This window comes from Sorex araneus, chromosome 10 (assembly GCF_027595985.1).
Source record: "Sorex araneus isolate mSorAra2 chromosome 10, mSorAra2.pri, whole genome shotgun sequence".
Taxonomy (NCBI): Eukaryota; Metazoa; Chordata; class Mammalia; order Eulipotyphla; family Soricidae; genus Sorex; species Sorex araneus.
In genome coordinates, this window is record NC_073311.1 from 106,395 (window position 1) to 124,375 (window position 17,981).

At 42.9% G+C, this 17,981-nt stretch overlaps 1 protein-coding gene across 6 annotated transcripts in view; it reads left to right on the forward strand.

Annotated features, from left to right (window-relative positions):
- The first annotated feature begins 6,485 nt into the window (after positions 1-6,485).
- The window catches only part of TCF12 (transcription factor 12), a 370,531-nt gene continuing 359,035 nt past the window's right edge, over positions 6,486-17,981 (forward strand). For 2 of the 6 annotated variants that reach the window (XM_055118052.1, XM_055118054.1), the window contains exons 1-3: positions 6,486-6,758; positions 7,404-7,500; positions 8,456-8,528. In XM_055118052.1, the coding sequence (XP_054974027.1) occupies positions 7,426-7,500; positions 8,456-8,528 (148 nt within the window). In that variant the 5' untranslated portion in view covers positions 6,486-6,758; positions 7,404-7,425. Of the gene's footprint in view, positions 6,759-6,796; positions 6,907-7,403; positions 7,501-8,455; positions 8,529-17,981 lie in introns of those variants that run through there. The other 4 variants (XM_055118050.1, XM_055118053.1, XM_055118051.1 and 1 more) reach the window with 4 other exon arrangements.

Genomic DNA, 17,981 nt, shown 5'->3' on the forward strand with positions numbered 1-17,981 from the left:
ATTTCATGGAGTAGCGTTATGTAGTTTTCTTTGTAAAGGTCTTTTACTTCCTTGGTTAAGCTGATTCCGAGGTACCTGATTTTCTGGGGCACGATTGTGAATGGGATTGCTTTTTTCATGTCCCTTTCCTCTGCCTCATTGTTTGCATATATGAAGGCCATGGATTTTTGGGTATTGATTTTATAGCCTGCAACTTTACTGTATAAGTCTATTGTTTCTAAGAGTTTCTTAGTAGAGGTTTTAGGCTTCTCTAGATATAGTATCATGTCGTCTGCAAATAGTGAGAGTTTGATTTCTTCCCTTCCTATCTGGATGCCCTTGATCTCTTTTTCTTGTCTAATAGCTATCGCAAGTACTTCCAGTACTATATTGAAGAGGAGTGGTGAGAGTGGGCATCCTTGTCTTGTGCCTGATCTCAGAGGAAAGGCCCTTAGTTTTTCCCCGTTGAGGATAATGCTTGCCGTAGGCTTGTGATAGATGGCTTCGACTATCTTGAGGAAAGTTCCTCCAAACCCCATTTTGGCGAGGGTTTTCATCATGAAAGGATGTTGGATCTTGTCAAATGCTTTCTCTGCATCTATTGATATGATCATATGGTTTTTATCTTTCCTTTTGTTGATATGCTGGATTATGTTGATTGATTTCCGAATGTTAAACCATCCTTGCATCCCTGGGATGAATCCCACTTGGTCGTGATGTATGATCTTTTTGATGAGTTGTTGGATCCTATTTGCTAGTATTTTGTTGAGGATCTTCGCATCGGTGTTCATCAGGGAAATTGGTCTGTAATTTTCTTTCTTAGTGGTGTCTTTGTTTGCTTTTGGTATTAGGGAGATATGTGCTTCATAGAAACTGTTTGGGAGAGTTCCTGTTTTTTCAATTTCCTGGAAAAGTTTGAGGAAAACAGGCAATAGGTCTTCTTTAAATGTTTGGAAGAATTCGCCAGTGAAACCATCTGGGCCTGGGCTTTTGTTTTTGGGGAGGTTTTTGATTACCGTTTCAATTTCCTTAACATTGATGGGTCTATTCAGGTATTCCAGGTCTTCTTTCTTCAGTGTTGGGAGATTATAGGAATCGAGGAATCCATCCATTTCTTTTAGGTTCTCCTTTTTTGTGGCGTAAAGACTTTCAAAGTAGTCTCTAATGATCTTTTGAATCTCACTGGTTTCTGTTATGATGTCCCCCTTTTCATTTCTGATTCGATTTATTAGAGTTTTCTCTCTTTCTTTCTTTGTGAGACTTGCTAGCGGTTTATCAATCTTATTTATTTTCTCAAAGAACCAACTCTTTGTTTCATTGATCTTTCGGATTGTTTTTTTGGTTTCGATGTCATTAATTTCTGCTCTAATTTTTATTATTTCTTTCCTTCGGTCTGGTTTGGGGTCCTTTCTCTGGTCCTTTTCTAGGGTCTTGAGTCGTGAAGTCAAGCTATCTATGTGGGTCCTTTCTTCCTTCCTGAGGAATGCTTGGAGAGCTATAAATTTTCCCCTTAACACGGCTTTAGCTGCGTCCCATAGGTTTTGGTAGCTCGTGTCTTCATTCTCATTTGTTTCTAAGTATCTTTTGATTTCTTCCTTGATTTCCTTCTTGACCCACTCATTGTTCAACATGGAATTGTTTAATTTCCAGGTGTTTGATTTGATTTTCCGTATTTGTGGGTGGTTAGCTTCTATCTTCAGCGCATCGTGGTCTGAAAAGATGGTTGATACAATTTCTATTTTTCCGATTCTATTGAGGTATGTTCTGGGGCCCAGTACATGGTCTATTTTTGAAAATGTTCCATGTGCACTGGAAAAGAATGTGTATTCTTTCTTTTTGGGGTGTAAGGCCCTGTATAGGTCTATTAGGCCTCTCTCTTCAATTTCTTCATTCAGAGTCAGTGTTTCCTTGTTGAGTTTTGTTCTTGTGGATCTATCTAGAGGTGATAAGGCCATATTGAAGTCTCCGACTACAATTGTGCTGTTAGTGATGTCCTCTTTGAAGTCTGTTAGGAGTCGTTTTAAATATTTAGCCGGTCGTTTGTTAGGAGCATATACGTTTAAGAGTGTGATTTCTTCCTGTTGTACATATCCCTTGATAAACAGAAAATGACCTTCGCTGTCCCTTTTGATCTTTTTCATCCTGAAATCTATGTTGTCGGATACCAGGATGGCCACTCCAGCTTTTTTAAGGGGGTTGTTTGCTTGGAGGATTGTTTTCCATCCTTTGACTTTGAGTCTATGTTTACTCTGTTTGTTCAGGTGTGTTTCTTGCAGGCAACAGAATGTTGGGTTTAATTTCCGGATTCATTTAGCCACTCTGTGTCTTTTGATAGGTGCATTTAGGCCATTGACATTGAGAGAGATTATTGTGATGTGGTTTTGTGTCATCTTTCTGTGGGATTTGTTGTTCTTATGGGGCTCCTCCTTGTCTTACAGTAGCCCCTTTAGACCTTCTTTCAAGATTGGTTTTGAGTCTATGAAGTTCCTGAGCTGTTGTTTATCCGAGAAATAGTGTATGGTTCCTTCGAGTTTGAGTGAGAGTTTAGCTGGATAAAGTATTCTTGGTGAGGCATTCATTTCGTTGAGTTTTTTCACTATGTCCCACCATTGTCTTCGGGCTCGGAGGGTTTCTTCTGACAGATCGGCCGTAAATCTGAGGGGTGCTCCTTTGTATGTGATTTCCCTCTTTGACCTTGCTACTTGTAGAATTGTGTCTCTATCTAAAGCATCCGCCATTCTGACTATGATATGCCTTGGAGTCTTTTTATTTGGGTCTCTTTTTGCTGGCACTCTTCGGACTTCTTGTATCTGGACGCCTGCCTTCTCCAGCTCTGGGAATTTCTTAGTGATGATGTCTTTGACAATGTTTTTTTCATTGGGGTTACTTCCCTGTGGTTCTGGTACTCCAATGATTCTTATGTTGTTCCTCTTGAAGTCATCCCCCAGGGCTCTGATTCGCTCTATAGCCATTTTGAGGTCTTTGGCCATTATTTGTTGCTGTCTGTAAGCTTTCTGCAGCTCATCCTCAAGCTCGCTGATTCTGTCTTCGGCTGTAGTCATTCTGCTGTTGAGGGCATCTAGTGAGATTTTTATTTCATCTACCGATTGCTTTATTTGTGAGACTTCCGTTCGAAGGTTTGAAATTTCTGCTCTCATTTCTGCTCTCATTTCTTCCTGTATTTTCTTGGTAGACCGTTCCAGCGCTTGATTCATCTCCTCCCTTAATTTATTGGATGTCTGTTCCATAGTTGCTTGGAGTAGGTCGACTCTCCTCCATATTTCCTCTCTGAATTGTTTATCTGAGAGGTCGTAGATGTTGGGAGACTCTTTTGAGGTTTCTAGTATCTTTTCTTCTCCCTCTCTTCGTGGAGGGGATTTTCGCTGTTTCTTCATATTGTCACGGAAGTGCAGAGTTGGAACCTTAGAGTTATTTATTCCTCTTCCTTTTTGTGGGAAGAAGGGGCTCCGATTGTGCTAGACTTCCCTTATTCACTGATAGCTTTTATACTGTCAGCCTAAGCTAATGGCTATTTTGCGTAAATGTTTGAGATCGCAAAAGTGAGTTTTCAAAGGAATACACAGTACGGATTGAGCTGAGGTAGCAAAGAATAACTGCGGCCGCGTTAGCGTTGGCCGCTCTGAGAGGAGGCCACGCCCACTTTAGACCACGCCCACTAAGACACAGGCCACGCCCCCAGTGTCTTCCTGTTGATGGGGGGGACGTGCGCAGTTACAAGCCGGTTCGGGAGACAGGGTGCGCCGGGCGAGCAGGGAGTGACTTCAGAAACTCGGGAGACGCAGACGGCAGCGGGAAGTGGGGGAAAGGGAGGGCCTCAGGGAGTTCTTTGAAGGAATGAATTCTATCAATTGTGGCCAAAGGAGAAGGCATGGAATGGTAAAAAAAATAACTGCGGCCGCGTTAGCGGCCTGTGCTCCGGAAAGAGGCCACGCCCACTTTTTAGGCCACGCCCCCTGAGATGAGGGCACGCCCCTAAGCAGCAGAGTGGGGATTGGTCAGGATCCGACGGCGGCGGCGGAAAGGTGCCAGGCAGGGGCTTCAGGAGAAGCCCCCTCGGCGGGCAGGGGGCGGGGAGGGGGGCTTCTCCGCGCTGAGGCAGGCTCTCCAAGGGATTGCCTGTTTACCTGCAGGATGGAGATTGGTCAGGATCCGACGGCGGCGGCGGAAAGGTGCCAGGCAGGGGCTTCAGGAGAAGCCCCCTCGGCGGGCAGGGGGCGGGGAGGGGGGCTTCTCCGCGCTGAGGCAGGCTCTCCAAGGGATTGCCTGTTTACCTGCAGGATGGAGATTGGTCAGGATCCGACGGCGGCGGCGGAAAGGTGCCAGGCAGGGGCTTCAGGAGAAGCCCCGAGCCGCGGCCGGCATTTTTTTTTTAATGTCACTTTCCTCTGTCTCACTATTTGCATATAGGAAGGCCATGGATTTTTGGGTATTGATTTTATAGCCTGCTGCCAACCCGATCAAAAAATGGGGTGAAGAAATGAACAGAAGCTTTCCCAAAGAAACCCAAATGGCTGAGAGGCACATGAGAAAATGCTCTACATCACTAATCATTAGGGAGATGCAGATCAAAACAACAATGAGATATCATTTCACACCACAGAGACTGGCCCACATCCAAAAAAACAAAAACAGCCGGTGTTGGTGTGGATGTGGGGAGAAAGGGACTTTCCTTCACTGCTGTTGGGAATGCTGACTGGTTCAGCCCTTTTGGAAAACAATATGGACGATTCTCACAAAACTAGAAATTAAGCTCCCATTTGACCCAGCAATACCACTCCTGAGAATATACCCCGGAGAGGCAAAAGGTATAGTAGAAATGACATCTGCATTTCTATGTTCATTGCAGCACTATTTACAATAGCCAAAATCCAGAAAAAACTGGAGTGCCCTAAAACAGATGACTGGTTAAAGAAACTTTGGTATATGTACACAATGGAATACTATGCAGCTGTTAGAAAAGATGAAGTCATGAAATTTGCCTATAAGTGGATCAACATGGAGAGTGTCATGTTGAGTGAAATGAGTCAGAAAGAAAGAGACAGACATAGAAAGTTCGCACTCATATGTGGAATATAAAGTAGCGGAATGAGACACTAACACCCAAGAGTAGTAGAGATTAGAACCAGGAGGTCTGCCCCACAGATTGGAAACTGGCCTCACATGCTGGGGGAAAAGGCAGTAGAGACAGAAAAGGGAACACCTAGTAGAGAATGTTGGGAGGACCCACTCAGGTTGAAAGCCATGTACCAAAAGTGGACTATAGACAGAACATGATAACCACTCAATACCTCTATTGCAAACTACAACATCCAACAGGAGAGAGAACAAAAGGGAATGCCCTGCCACAGAGGCAGGGTGGGGAGGTGGGGGTTGGGGTGGGGGTGGTGGGAGGGATACTGGGAAAACTGGTGGAGAATGTGCACTGGTGGAAGGATGTAAACCAAATACAAACATGAAACTTCGTAAGTTTATAACTGTACCCCACAGTGATTTGCTAATAAAAATTAAAAAAAGACAGAATCTAGCGCCAGGGACAGGGTACGACCATGGACAGTGGCACGGAAATCCTTGCCCCAAGCTGCAGCGCTGATCATCACAACACAGAGTAGTAGCAGAGCCCAAATGCCTTGTGTCCTGGCAAGTCCGGGCTGCAATGGCTACTTCCTGCGTGTATGTTGCTGCCATCAGATCTGGGGTGCCAGCTTCCATTTGAGTTTTTGGATTTAGCTTTGCCTGGTCTTTGCCGGTCTTGACAGCACTCCCGGGCCCCACCAAGTCCAAAGACTGGCTGCCACTCGGGTGCACTGTCTCCCGCTTGAAAGGAACTCAGGCGAAGTTCCCGTGGCTTCATCGCTGCTTGGAACCCTTTCCCACGAGGCTGCCCTGACAGCGCCCCCGGGCCCGTCCCGGAAAACCGAGGGGTGGGCTTGATCCGGGCCAGAGGACTCGTCCCGCTCTGCAAACCTCCCGCGGGCGCCGGGCGCGCTGCCCCGAGGGCTAGAGGGGGCGGGCGGTGGTGGTAGAGGGATGCCGGGGCACCTGAGGGCCCACAGCTCGACGTGGCGGTAGGCGACAGAGACCCTTCTGCGGCGTTTCTGCCGCCGGTGCGAGTCGGGGCTCCGAGCTCCCTCCGGGGCGCGCATGCCCCGCGCTGAGCGCCGCGCGTCCGGTCCAGCTGGCTCGCGAGCTGCCGTCCCTGGCCCGCCGGCTCGGCCCGTGGCCAGATGCGCCCGCAGCTGCGACCCGGCGATCGCGCGGGCGCCCAGGAGGGTCGCAGGCCTCGCGGGGGGCCAGCGGCCGGCTCCCGGCCCTCCCCACCAAACCAGATTTGGGGCAGCCTTGCCTCCCGCCCGCTTTGTCCGCCCGCCGCGAGGCGGCCCCGCCCCCCGCCGGCTCCGCCCCGTCTCCTGCGCGCGGCCCCACGTCTTGGTGCCGCGGTGAGCGGCGGGCGCGGCCCGGGGACGCAGGGGTTAAGCCCTGGCGCGGCCCGGCGCGGAGGGATCCGCCGCTGAGCGAGCGCGGTGCTGAGGCCGCCCCAGCGAAAAAAATGTCCGCCTGAGAAGACCCGCAAGTTCTCTCCGGGGACCGCCAGCGCGGCGCGGGAGCCAGGGGCGCCAGGCCGAGCGCCGCTTCCCCGCCGCAGCCGAGTCCCGCGCGGGGCGCAGTGAGCCGCACCCGGCGGCGCCCACGGGAGCCCGCGCCCGCTCCCGGCCGGAGCGAACTTTCCCCGGGCGGTGGATGCGGCTCCGCGGCGGCAGGTAAGGGGGGGCGAGCGAGGCCGGGGGCGCGGAGGGCGCGGAGGGCGGCGCGGCCCGGGTCCTGCCGGGTCGGGGCGCGGGGCTGGCGCGGCCGGACGGCGCCCCCCACCTCCCATCCCCGGACGGCGCGAGGCCGGAGTCCTGCCAGGTCGGGGCGCGGCGCGGGCGAGGCGGGCAGGCCCGCGGGCGGCGCGCTCAGCCCGCGCTCCCGCCCGGCTGCGCTCCCGCCGCTCATTGTTCGGCGGCCGGGCCGGCGCGGGCTGCGGCGCGGGGCTCGCGGGGCCTCCCGGGCCCCGGCGCTCGGCTGCCTTTGTGGAGGCGCCGGCGGACGCGCAGCGCCGCCCGCGCCGGGCCAGTCGCGGAGTCCGGGCGGCGCCGCGGCCGCGAGCCGCGCGTTTCGGCAACTTGTCAGCCCCATTGTTGCCGAGCCCGGGGGTCGGGCCGTCCCGCTCGCCGCGGGCCGCCCGGGGCGGGGCCCCTCGCCCCACCCGGGAGCCCCCACCCGGCCCGGGAAACTTGCGGGAGCGGCGCTAAGTTGCGGGCGCCGCCGCGCGGGGGGCGCGTGGGCCGTGCGGGCCGTGGGAGCCGGCGGGCTCGCCGCGGGGCCCGTCCCGTGCCCGCGCTCAGCCTGTGCCCGCTTCCCAGGACCCGCTAGAAGTGGCCCAAGATGAATCCACAGCAGCAGCGCATGGCCGCGATCGGGACGGACAAGGAGCTGAGCGACCTGCTGGACTTCAGCGCGGTAGGAAACTGGCCGCGGCGGCGGCGGGCGGGGCGGGGGCGACCCCCGGGGGGAGCGTGGGTGCGGGGGACGCGTGGAGCCCGGGCTTCGGGAACTGCTGGCGCCCCCAAGTTGGACACCTGAACTTTGACGTAATGTTTAGACGTGCAGGTTGGGAACTCGAGTGCTGGAGGCTCAGCTGCCGGACCCAGTTAGAGTACAAATGCGCTCAAGCCCTGGCGGTCCCCGACCCCCACGGCCCCCAGACATACACCTCAATGAATTATTTGGGATTTGGCATTTCAGTTGGAAAAAGAGCTTTTTCTTGAGCCGTTCTCAGCCGTTTTCTCCCTCAGATGTAATAAGGTTGATGGTGTCTGAGATATCAGCTCCAAGGACCAGAATTTCCCATCGTCTGAGTTGCAGACTCTTAAGATACACGTTCAGACTTTCATGAGTGTGTAGAGTACATATAGGTGTGTGTTAATTTTGATATGGGACGCAGTTGAGTGATTTAAAAATATTAGTGGAAATCTCTGTAATTTCTCATGGGCTGAATTTCTTTTTAACTCTTTTTTGGGAGGTAGGACTGATACCTGCTTGATAAAACTTTTTTAACGGATCATTCCAGGGAGTAGGAGTTTCTCTGGATAGGAGTCTGATTGTGTATTACACTGCAGTGTACATGAAATGGGATTCAGTTCCAAAGGGAAGATCCTGGACAGAAACTTACATTTACACTTAGTCTTAGAATCTTGCATGGAATGACAGGTTTTCCAGAAAAGAATACCACTTGTCTTTCCAAGCAGTGTTAGAAAATGTACCCACTCAGTGTCTCTGCTCTTCTGAGGTTGAATGCCGTTTTCACTTATAACTTCCTTCTGAAATGCAATAACTGATATTCTTGTTGGACTTTAGTGTACAAAAAGTCACGAAGAATTTCAGAACTAACAATTACGTTTGCTCTATTTTGTAGATGTTTTCCCCACCTGTTAATAGTGGGAAAACCAGACCAACAACACTGGGAAGCAGTCAGTTCAGTGGATCAGGTAAGATGATGTCTGAAACCAGAGACTCATGTTTTGCTGTTGTCCTGTATTTTAGTAGAAACACAAAGTATTTCAATGTTTTCATGTTAGCGATTCCAGTTAACTTTTTGCTAGCAAAAAAGCCCCAAATGTCATTTGTAGCTCTACAGCGCCATTAACAGTTTTGTAAGAATTTCAGTTTGTAGTTCTTGTTTTTTCTCTGGAAAATTGAAAGTTGTCACCTAATCAGAGAGAGAACAAAAGGGAATACCCTGCCATAGTGGCAGTGTGGGGTGGTGGGGGAGACGGGACTGGGGAGGGTGGGAGAGATGCTGGGTTTACTGGTGGTAGAGAATGGGCACTGGTGAAGGGATGGGTTCTCGAACTTTGTATGGGGGAAACATGAGCACAATAATGTATAATTCATTTCAATTCTTAATGTAATTTTATTAGATCAATAAAGTCCAGATGAAAAAAAAAAGAAAATTGAAAGTTGTCTTGAGTACAAAGAGCCATTAGTATTATTAAGCAGAGTTTCGTAAAATAATATTACTTACTAGATCCATATGGAAACTGGGGTTAAATCAGGCAATAGTGAGACTTAGTTTAACAGATATTCCCTTGGAATAAATGCAGCAAGTTAACAGTTTTGTGGACACTTATTTAGAATGTTAATGGAATAAATACCACAAAAGAATAGAAAGTCAAATTTATTTTTAATTGGTACCTAATAGATAACTGAGTCAGTTGTAACAGTTTGTTCGGCGCTCATGTTTCAAGTAAGTTTCTTACTTGAAATTTAGTGCTGTGTTCTTTAACATTACTTCCATGTATATTTGCAATTATTCTGTTTCTTGAACACTAGCCCCCATTTCTTAAGTATGCCTTTTTTCCCTGGTTTTAATTTAAATTCATCAAAGAACATTTTAGAAACAAGGTCCATCCTAGCGTATACAAGCTATAATCTTTTGTTTAATTTAAATATATTCCTCAGTGTTCAGAAATGGGAAAAAAATAATAGTCATGAAAACACCTTAAAATCAATCATCATCAGGTTTCTGGGCTGTAACTCAGTGTTTACTTAGACCTGTGTATTTTCTGTTCTCTAGTAAAGGAATACCTGATTTCTATCAGGTATCATTGATGGAAAAGATCAAAAAAGGCTAATTTCATAACCAATATAACACCACGCACTAAGATTGATTTTTATTGATGAAATTGTGGTTTATGTGGAAAATACTGCATGTCATTTAACATATCGAGTGAAAATAAAAGCATTTAAAATTTTAAAGGTTTTAAAGGCAATTATTATAAGAATAGCATAAAATATCTGCCATAGCCTATTCTCTAACTTTCTTCTTTTTATTGGTAACTCTTTGAAAATTGGTTCAGTTTTTGGGGGAGGAGAGAAATTGTTAATGTAGAAGAAGGCTTATATTCCCTTTCTTTATGCTGCTTTGGTGCATTTCACTTTTTGTAGGAAGCACCGTTTTTCACCACATTATTGTTGCATCCTATTTTTTCAGTAATACCATGCACACACATATACATACATGGCTCACTTAATGGTTGAACCCCTTTTATGTAAAAACTTTTGGCATGAAAACCTATGATGACACTGTGTAGTGAAATACGGTAATTCTTTCTAAGAAACTGAGATTTACTTTGCTTAGTAGATACATAGTATTGAATACATTGAATGAGCACTAATATTGCTGTTTTAAGCAGTTAATTCCAGCTTGAATTTTGGAAAACATATTTGACTGACTTTATTGATGTTAGAGACATGAGCTTCAGAAACTTGCTATTGGGATCGTGTTCTGTTTTCAGAAGGGATTTTTTTTTCACATTTTAAAATTAAATACAATTTAGGGAGTCTCTGAAATTAAAGAATGTTTGATAACTTGGAATGTTTCTCAAGCATAACATTGGAGCAGTTGTGGCTTCTTCTCCATAACTTTTTCTGCTGTGTAGAAGTGTCTATAGTGTTTGCTTTAAAATAGTTTTATTTATCTATTGAAAATTTATACTTAAACACCTGTGCTCAGTGATCTTAATATAATTTACCTTTGTGCTTTATTTAAATACCAGAAATAGAGGAGTGGGGGGTGGGGGCTATTTAATGATTTGTGAAAGGATTTAAATTTTGGGGAAGGGAAAACACCTAAGTGATTATTTTATATCAGAATATTCTGGTAGATAATGTTTCTCGGTAGCCATTTCTTGTCTGGAAGAAAATGTCTATAGGAAATTAGTATGGCAAGATTTTTATATACTTTATATGCCATTGACATTTGAGTAATCGCTGTCCTGCTCTTGAAGGATATTATGTAACATCTTAATGCTAGTTTGTTTGTAGCATAGAAGGACCTAATGATCTGACTTTCCTTTTGAAGAACTGACTGAAAGATTAGTGCTTTCCTGTTTTTGCAGTAACACTTGTAAAACCCTAAGCCTTTGCCTCATGAAAACAAGAATTGTACAGTAGAATTTACTTTCTTGATTATTTGTCCTTTTTGAAAATGACAATTTGCAGTGGATTTTTTTTTTTTAAATTTTGAGAAATAGGGGCTGGAGTGATAGCACAGCGGGTAGGGCGTTTGCCTTGCACGCGGCCGACCCGGGTTCGAATCCCAGCATCCCATATGGTCCCCCGAGCACCGCCAGGAGTAATTCCTGAGTGCATGAGCCAGGAGTGACCCCTGTGCATCGCTGGGTGTGACCCAAAAAAGCAAAAAAAAAAAAAAAAAAAAAAAAAAAATTTTGAGAAATAATGTATAGCGCTTAAAGAATCTTTTGAACTAAAAGTATAGATAAGATACTAACTTTTCAGTCTTTTTTTTTTTTTGCTTTTTGGGTCACACCCGGCAATGCACAGGGGTTACTCCTGGCTCTGCACTCAGGAATTACCCCTGGCAGTGCTCAGGGGACCATATGGGATGTTGGGAATTGAACCCGAGTCAGCCGCGTGCAAGGCAAACGCCCTACCCGCTGTGCTATCGCTCCAGCCCCAACTTTTCAGTCTTGTTCCTAAAGCAGAACAGATGGTTGATACTTTTAAAAGTTATGGGGTAAGTTGTCATCAGGTATTTTCTGCAACATCATTTATTCATCAAGATCTTAATTTTCTTTGCATTATGATCAGGGTCTGGATTTTTCACTTGGGATGGTAGAATCTAAAGTGCAGTGAGTTTTTTGAGATACTTCATATGAGTTAAAGACAAGGGACTCAGGGCAGTAGGTAGTCAAGGGGAAAACGTGTCGAGAACATTAAGAAGATGGTGTTTAAAGTCAGCTAACTTTCCTCGCCAAATTCAGGGCTATGGTGTGTAGAATTAAATTGTGATTTTGGGTTTCATTTTTAAATATCTGAAAATTAGTGTTTGAGTCTAATAGATCCTAGAAGGAATAGGGTGTATTTGTTTTGTAAGCTATCTTATATACTGTAACTGTCTCTGATAGTCCCCTAACTGGAAAGTATTTTAACTAGAAAATAAAACTTTACCTTGTTAAATTAGATTTTTGTAACAATAGATTTTTTTCCTTGCCCAGTAATTTTTGAAATGTGAAAATATTTAGCTCTTAATTTTGGAAAGGAATGTAAGTTTTTGTTATGTTTTTAGATATATGTAGGCTCTGAAAATACTGATACAGGGCTAAAACAAAATTCTCACTAAATTGCTTTATTAATTTTTTTAATTAAATTTTTTGTGATAATTATAAGTTCATATTCAGTTGTAAGTGACTGAATTGTCAAGATCTGAAACCTGACCCATCATCAAAAACATTCCTGATGTTTCTTTTTTATAATTATGTATAAAAGTAATTTAAAAAAGCTATATTGTAAGATTGTTAAATACACACATACCCAATGAAGTATGGATTCTGCTTTGCAGTTTGTTCTACCATTATTTGAACATACCAAGGGAGAGCAAACATGAGTTTTATTTCCTTGTTTGATAATTTTAAGTAAATGGGAAAGTGGGTTCGGGCTTTGTACTTAAGGCTCTGTTGAATAGAGCTTGTGGTTCAGATTGTGTACTTATCGGTGCTGAAATTTATAACATGTGTAGCGGTACACACTTGCTCAAATTTAGCACTATTGTTTGAGCACACCCATATTATACTGTTGATTTTGGAAAGCACCAAAGATGAATGAGAGTAACTTCAGAGTTGGCAGGGGTGCGGGGAAAAATATTTTAGGATAAATATGGTCTGCTGTTAAGTGGTTTATTTATGGTAAAAGTAAAGCATCAAAGGAGTTTTTCAAGAGAAAATTTATATATGAACACATAAACTTGTAAAACAGAATTTAGAGAGACAAGCGTATAGCTGTAGGTATTGAGTGCTTTTCAAAAAGTTGCTCCTTTGAGAAGTATCATTGCTTATAGTAGATTTCAATTTAATTATTTTAGAGTTATATAGCATAACTATAACTAAAAATTTTAATCTCAACAAATTGAATACAAAATTATGTTTTGCATTTGTTAGTTTATTCCTTTGCATTTAAAATATAATTCTTGTGGAATAGAAAGATATAACCAAAGATACTTGATCTTGCATAGAAACATCGTTGTTTTCACATTTCAGATTTACTGAGTCCCTGGGAATTTTTTTTAGTGCTTGCCTGGTATGCAACTGAGCTTGGTTTGATCCCTGGCAGTGCATATGGTCCCTCCAAGCACTGCCAGCTGTGATCGAGTGATCTCTGTGTGAGCCCTCAGCACTGCTAGTGTGGCCTATCTATATTTATTTATTTTAAGCCAGATGATCTTTCATCTGTTTTTTTTTTTGAAATTAATGTCTTTATTACTTTATTTTGTATACATATTTTTTTATTGAATCACCATATGGAAATTTACAATGCTTTCAGGCTTAAGTCTCAGTTATACAATGTTGAAACAACCGTCCCTTCACCAGTGCACATATTCCACCACCAAAAAAACCCTCAGTATATCTCCCATGCCCTCACCCATCCACCCCCGCCTGTGTAACTGATAAATTTTACTTTACTTTCTTTTTACTTTGGTTACATTCAATATTTCAACAAAAAACTCACTATTATTGTTGGGAGTTCCCCACTAGGGTCAGACCTATTGTGAGGAGATATGAGGTTTTCGATTTCTGTATTTTAGCAACTAAGTCCAGGGAAATTTCTTCCAGAAATTGGATCACTGCAAGCTTGTATCTCTCATTAGTGGTCCTTATAATATGGCAGTCGCCAACCCCCCCTCCCCCGCAAGGAAAAGTCGGGAGAGAAAAATCTTTCCCCTCCTGGGTAGGCATGGGGTTGAAGCTTAGTTCTCATTCTGGAGACATTCTGCAAGGAGCTGCCGGTACCAAAAGTAATTTAGCTGGCCTCTGGAATCATGCTCGTGCAGCTGCGGTGAGGCCGCACATGTGCGGCCGCCAGGATCACATCTAGGCAGAGAGCTCTTTTATGTTCTTAAATAAATTAGTAGTCATGCCTGGAATGTTGCTGCTTGTTTAATATTGTTAAAGTCTTGAATAACTCTTGCCAGGCAAACAAAGTAACATTATTTAGAAAGGGTCTCCTGGGGTGGGGGGGTGGGAGGCAGGAGTACATTTTTGGGTCGTATATGGGTTACATCTAAAACCTTATTTAATAAGGTAACCTTTGGGTATCACCTGATTTATACATACATATATACATATGTATACAATATAGATTTTAGGTATATATATATACAACATACATATATCTGCAAAATAGAATTATTAGTAGTAGTCTCATTGAGTTGTGTTAACTGAGTAAGAGGTAAATCTCAGTGTTTCAGTGTTTCTGTAAATAAATGTATGCATATATATAGTGTACATATATGTATGCAACATATTACATTATGTATTAATATACACACATTTATATCTATACATATATGTATACACATTTATATTTATACATATTTACTATATGCTATATGTGTATGTTTATGTATCACTATGACTATCATCCCATTATTCATCGATTTGCTGGAGCGGGCATCAGTAACATCTTCATTTGTCCCCGTCGCATGCTAGTGTAGCCCAATGAATATGTATACACACATTTATTAGTGGAAACATTGAAATTGTAAACCTGCTCTTTTTGGCTCAGTGACCTGGCTCACAGAATCAGTGTGCTTGTTTTACAGTGGTTTCATATCTCAGAACCTCATTGGTACCCCAAGCACTGCTGGGAGCAGCCCCCCAGGGGTAGCCTTCCCTCCAAAAAATATTTAATGCTTTTGTATTTAGGGAATAAAAGGAGAAGACAGAATTTAAAATTTTAAGTTCAAAAGACTGATGAATAACTGTTCTGCTTTATTAAATAGTTCACTATATTTTTCTAAGATTATCAGTTAGCTGCATATTTTGTTACCTACTTTTTGAGGCCTGATTTTCTAATAGCTTTTGGGGAGTTAGAAAATGGAAAATACAAACCAAAAAAAAAAAGCAGAGATACTTCAGCATCTATTTTATCAGTATCTATTTTACCTATTTTGTCAGGAAGATAAAATTATAGGTGGAAGGATTTTTATAGCATGAGAAAGCCAACAGATTGCGTTTTAATGTAGTTTAAATTGCATCCGTAGGAATTATGGTATCATTAGGGGTAAAGGAAAGTGACTTGAGAAAAAGCTCTGAGGTGTTAAACTTAGAACCACATTTGAAGGTGATCTGCAAATTGTGGAAGAGAAAAATTGGCCTCTTGGAGATGAAATAGCATGAAAGGAAATGTAGAAATGGGAATTTGGTTTGCTTCCAGGACCCGTGCAGTTTAGGAAAAGAGAACTTGGTTTTATAGATCACCACTCTTTAGCTCATATTTACATACTGATTTCTGGAGCAGAATTCACACCATTCATTGCCTTTTATTACCTAAGTGATCTTGGGTAAATTACTTAACCATGCTCTCCTGTTTCTAAATCTGCAAAAAAGAATTACTACTAGTCTCGCAGAGTTGTCAGTGTTAACTGAGTTAATAAAAGGTAAATCTCAAACATTTTCTGACACAGAGTACGGTGAAATGAACTGTTAATTGTGAGGGCCATAGAATAAGAAAACCATTAATTTATTCAGGAGGCTGTAGTGTAGTCCTTACTGATTGATGAGTGGTGAAGGTTTGGAGTTGGCTAGGAAGTAGGAAGGAAAAATACCAGGATAAATGTATTGACAGAATCTGAACGATCGGTGTTCTCTTGGAAAGAAAAGTGTTTTGTAGTTCTAACATATTAGAAGAAGGTGGTGGTAGTGGAAATTAAGGTGCTGAATTGTTTTGAGCATTTAAATTTCACATAACCTAGGACCTATTAGGAGATGAGTTAAAGCAAGGTTCAGTTCTTTGCTGTGGCACACAACTCATGCCCAGCAGTACTCACAGTCTCCTAAGAACTGCCCTGATTGACCCCCAAAAAAGGAGCCAGAAGAAACCGGTCAGCACTGCTGGATGTCACACACAGCTATAGATTTAATAGGCATAGACATACATGACCTATACATTTAAATACAATGATATACACCATATATAAATTTAATCCATGATCATTATGAGCGAGGAAATTAGAGAGTAGAAAAGATAATAAGGGGAAAAATGACCCACTTTTAAGTTACGATTTTTTTTTGGCTTTTTTCTCTATTTGCATAATTGAAAGCTGATGGTGTCATGTTTTCTTTTTAAGTTTTACTTATATTATTGGCATTTCCTCATTAATGAATATTATTAAATATTCCTTATAGTCAACATTTAAAATTGTTTTGTGATGTTACTTTGGAGGGATAGAATATAGAAAATTCATTTTTACTACTTGACATTTAAAGATGTTACTTTGCTTTTTGCTATTTTTAATGTTGTGTAGCAAATACCTATTAATAATAGTGATAGTATATATATATTAATTTTTTAGCCACACTGGTTTCTTTGGATAGGAGATATAGAACTCTGTGTGTGTGTGTGTGTGTAAATTGTAATTAAAGCTAAGTGACTGAATACCCTCAGGAAATGAACTCAGAGGGAAGTAAATTATCAAGCCAACTATTGATAACAATGGTCAAGTTAGATTTATGAAATAAGTGTTTATTTAATGTAAAATACAAATTTTTATTATAATGTGAATGGAGTGTATGAAGATACTTGGTACAGATTTGTATTTGTATATAAATGTGTTGTGTGGTTACTGGAGGGAATTCCTATCATTTTTTGACTTACTGAGTTAGAGTGGACTCTAATTGGAGTCTGTCAGCAAAAGAGCCTTTGAATTTCTGACTTTCTATAAAAGAAAAGCAAATGGAATGTTGGAGGGAAGAATTGGGCTGAGAGGTCAAATAGCTAACCTGGAATTAATGGCTTATTCTGTAATCTCAGACACAACATTTAAAAGTAATCTGAGCCATACTTCTCTCCCAGGTGAGAGTGAATGATAATGCTTCAGAATCTTCATGAAGATCAAATAAGATTCTATTTTGCCTGTCTCATGGTAGCCTTAGAAATGATAGCAAACTTTATTATTGTGTTACCATCTTAAGTAATACTAGTGATAATATTAATGATTATAACCAGTGTTATAAAGTTTTTTTTGAGTTACTAGTTTATATGCAAGAAACAATTTGTGCAGTTTATGAACATTATCTCATCTTACCTTGGATACATTGAGATGTTTTGTGGTTGTGGTAGGAATGAGGAATTGCCTCCATAAGGGCAAATTGCTTTTTGGTAGCATAAATTACATTTACTTAAAAAAATCTGAAAATAAATTGTACAGAATAATAGGGTTCAAAGGCCATTAAGTTCTTAATTAAGAGTGTTCCCTTGTGTTATTCCTCCCTGCCACTCCCTGCCTTTTTTTGAGTTGTTTTCTTGTTAATACTGTCTTGTTAATGCCACAATAGATTAGGTTTTGTGTAGTGTGGAATGATGAAATATCTACACTTTTTGAAAAGTCCTCTTTCATCAGTCCTTAGGAATCATCATTTTTTTTTAAAGTTGTTTAATGGTAGAGGGAAAGGAACAAACTTCTGTTTGCCTGAAGCAGATGTTGTAAAGTGAGCAAAAGAAACCTAATCTTAAAAACCCATACATGGAGCGGCCAGAGAATGTATAGGGGGCAGAGTGCTTGCCTTGCATGTGACTGACCCAGGTCAGTGCCCTGTATCCCAATGGTCTCCCAAGCCTGCCAGAAATGATCCTTGAGTGCAGAGTTAGGAATAAGCCCTGAGTAGAGCTGGGTTTGTTCCCAAAACAAAACAGAACAAAATTCATATACTGGGCCAGAGGGATAATATAACTGGTAAGGTGCTTGTCTTGCATGTGACTGCTGGGTTTAATTCCCAGCACCCTATATAGTCTCTGATCCTGCCAGGTGTGCTCCCTGTGTGCAGAGCCAGGATTAAGCCACTAGCACCACTGGGCATGAACCCCCAAGAAAAACAAAACATAGTTCATATGTTGGGGCCAGGAAGGTAGTCAGTGGTCAAATG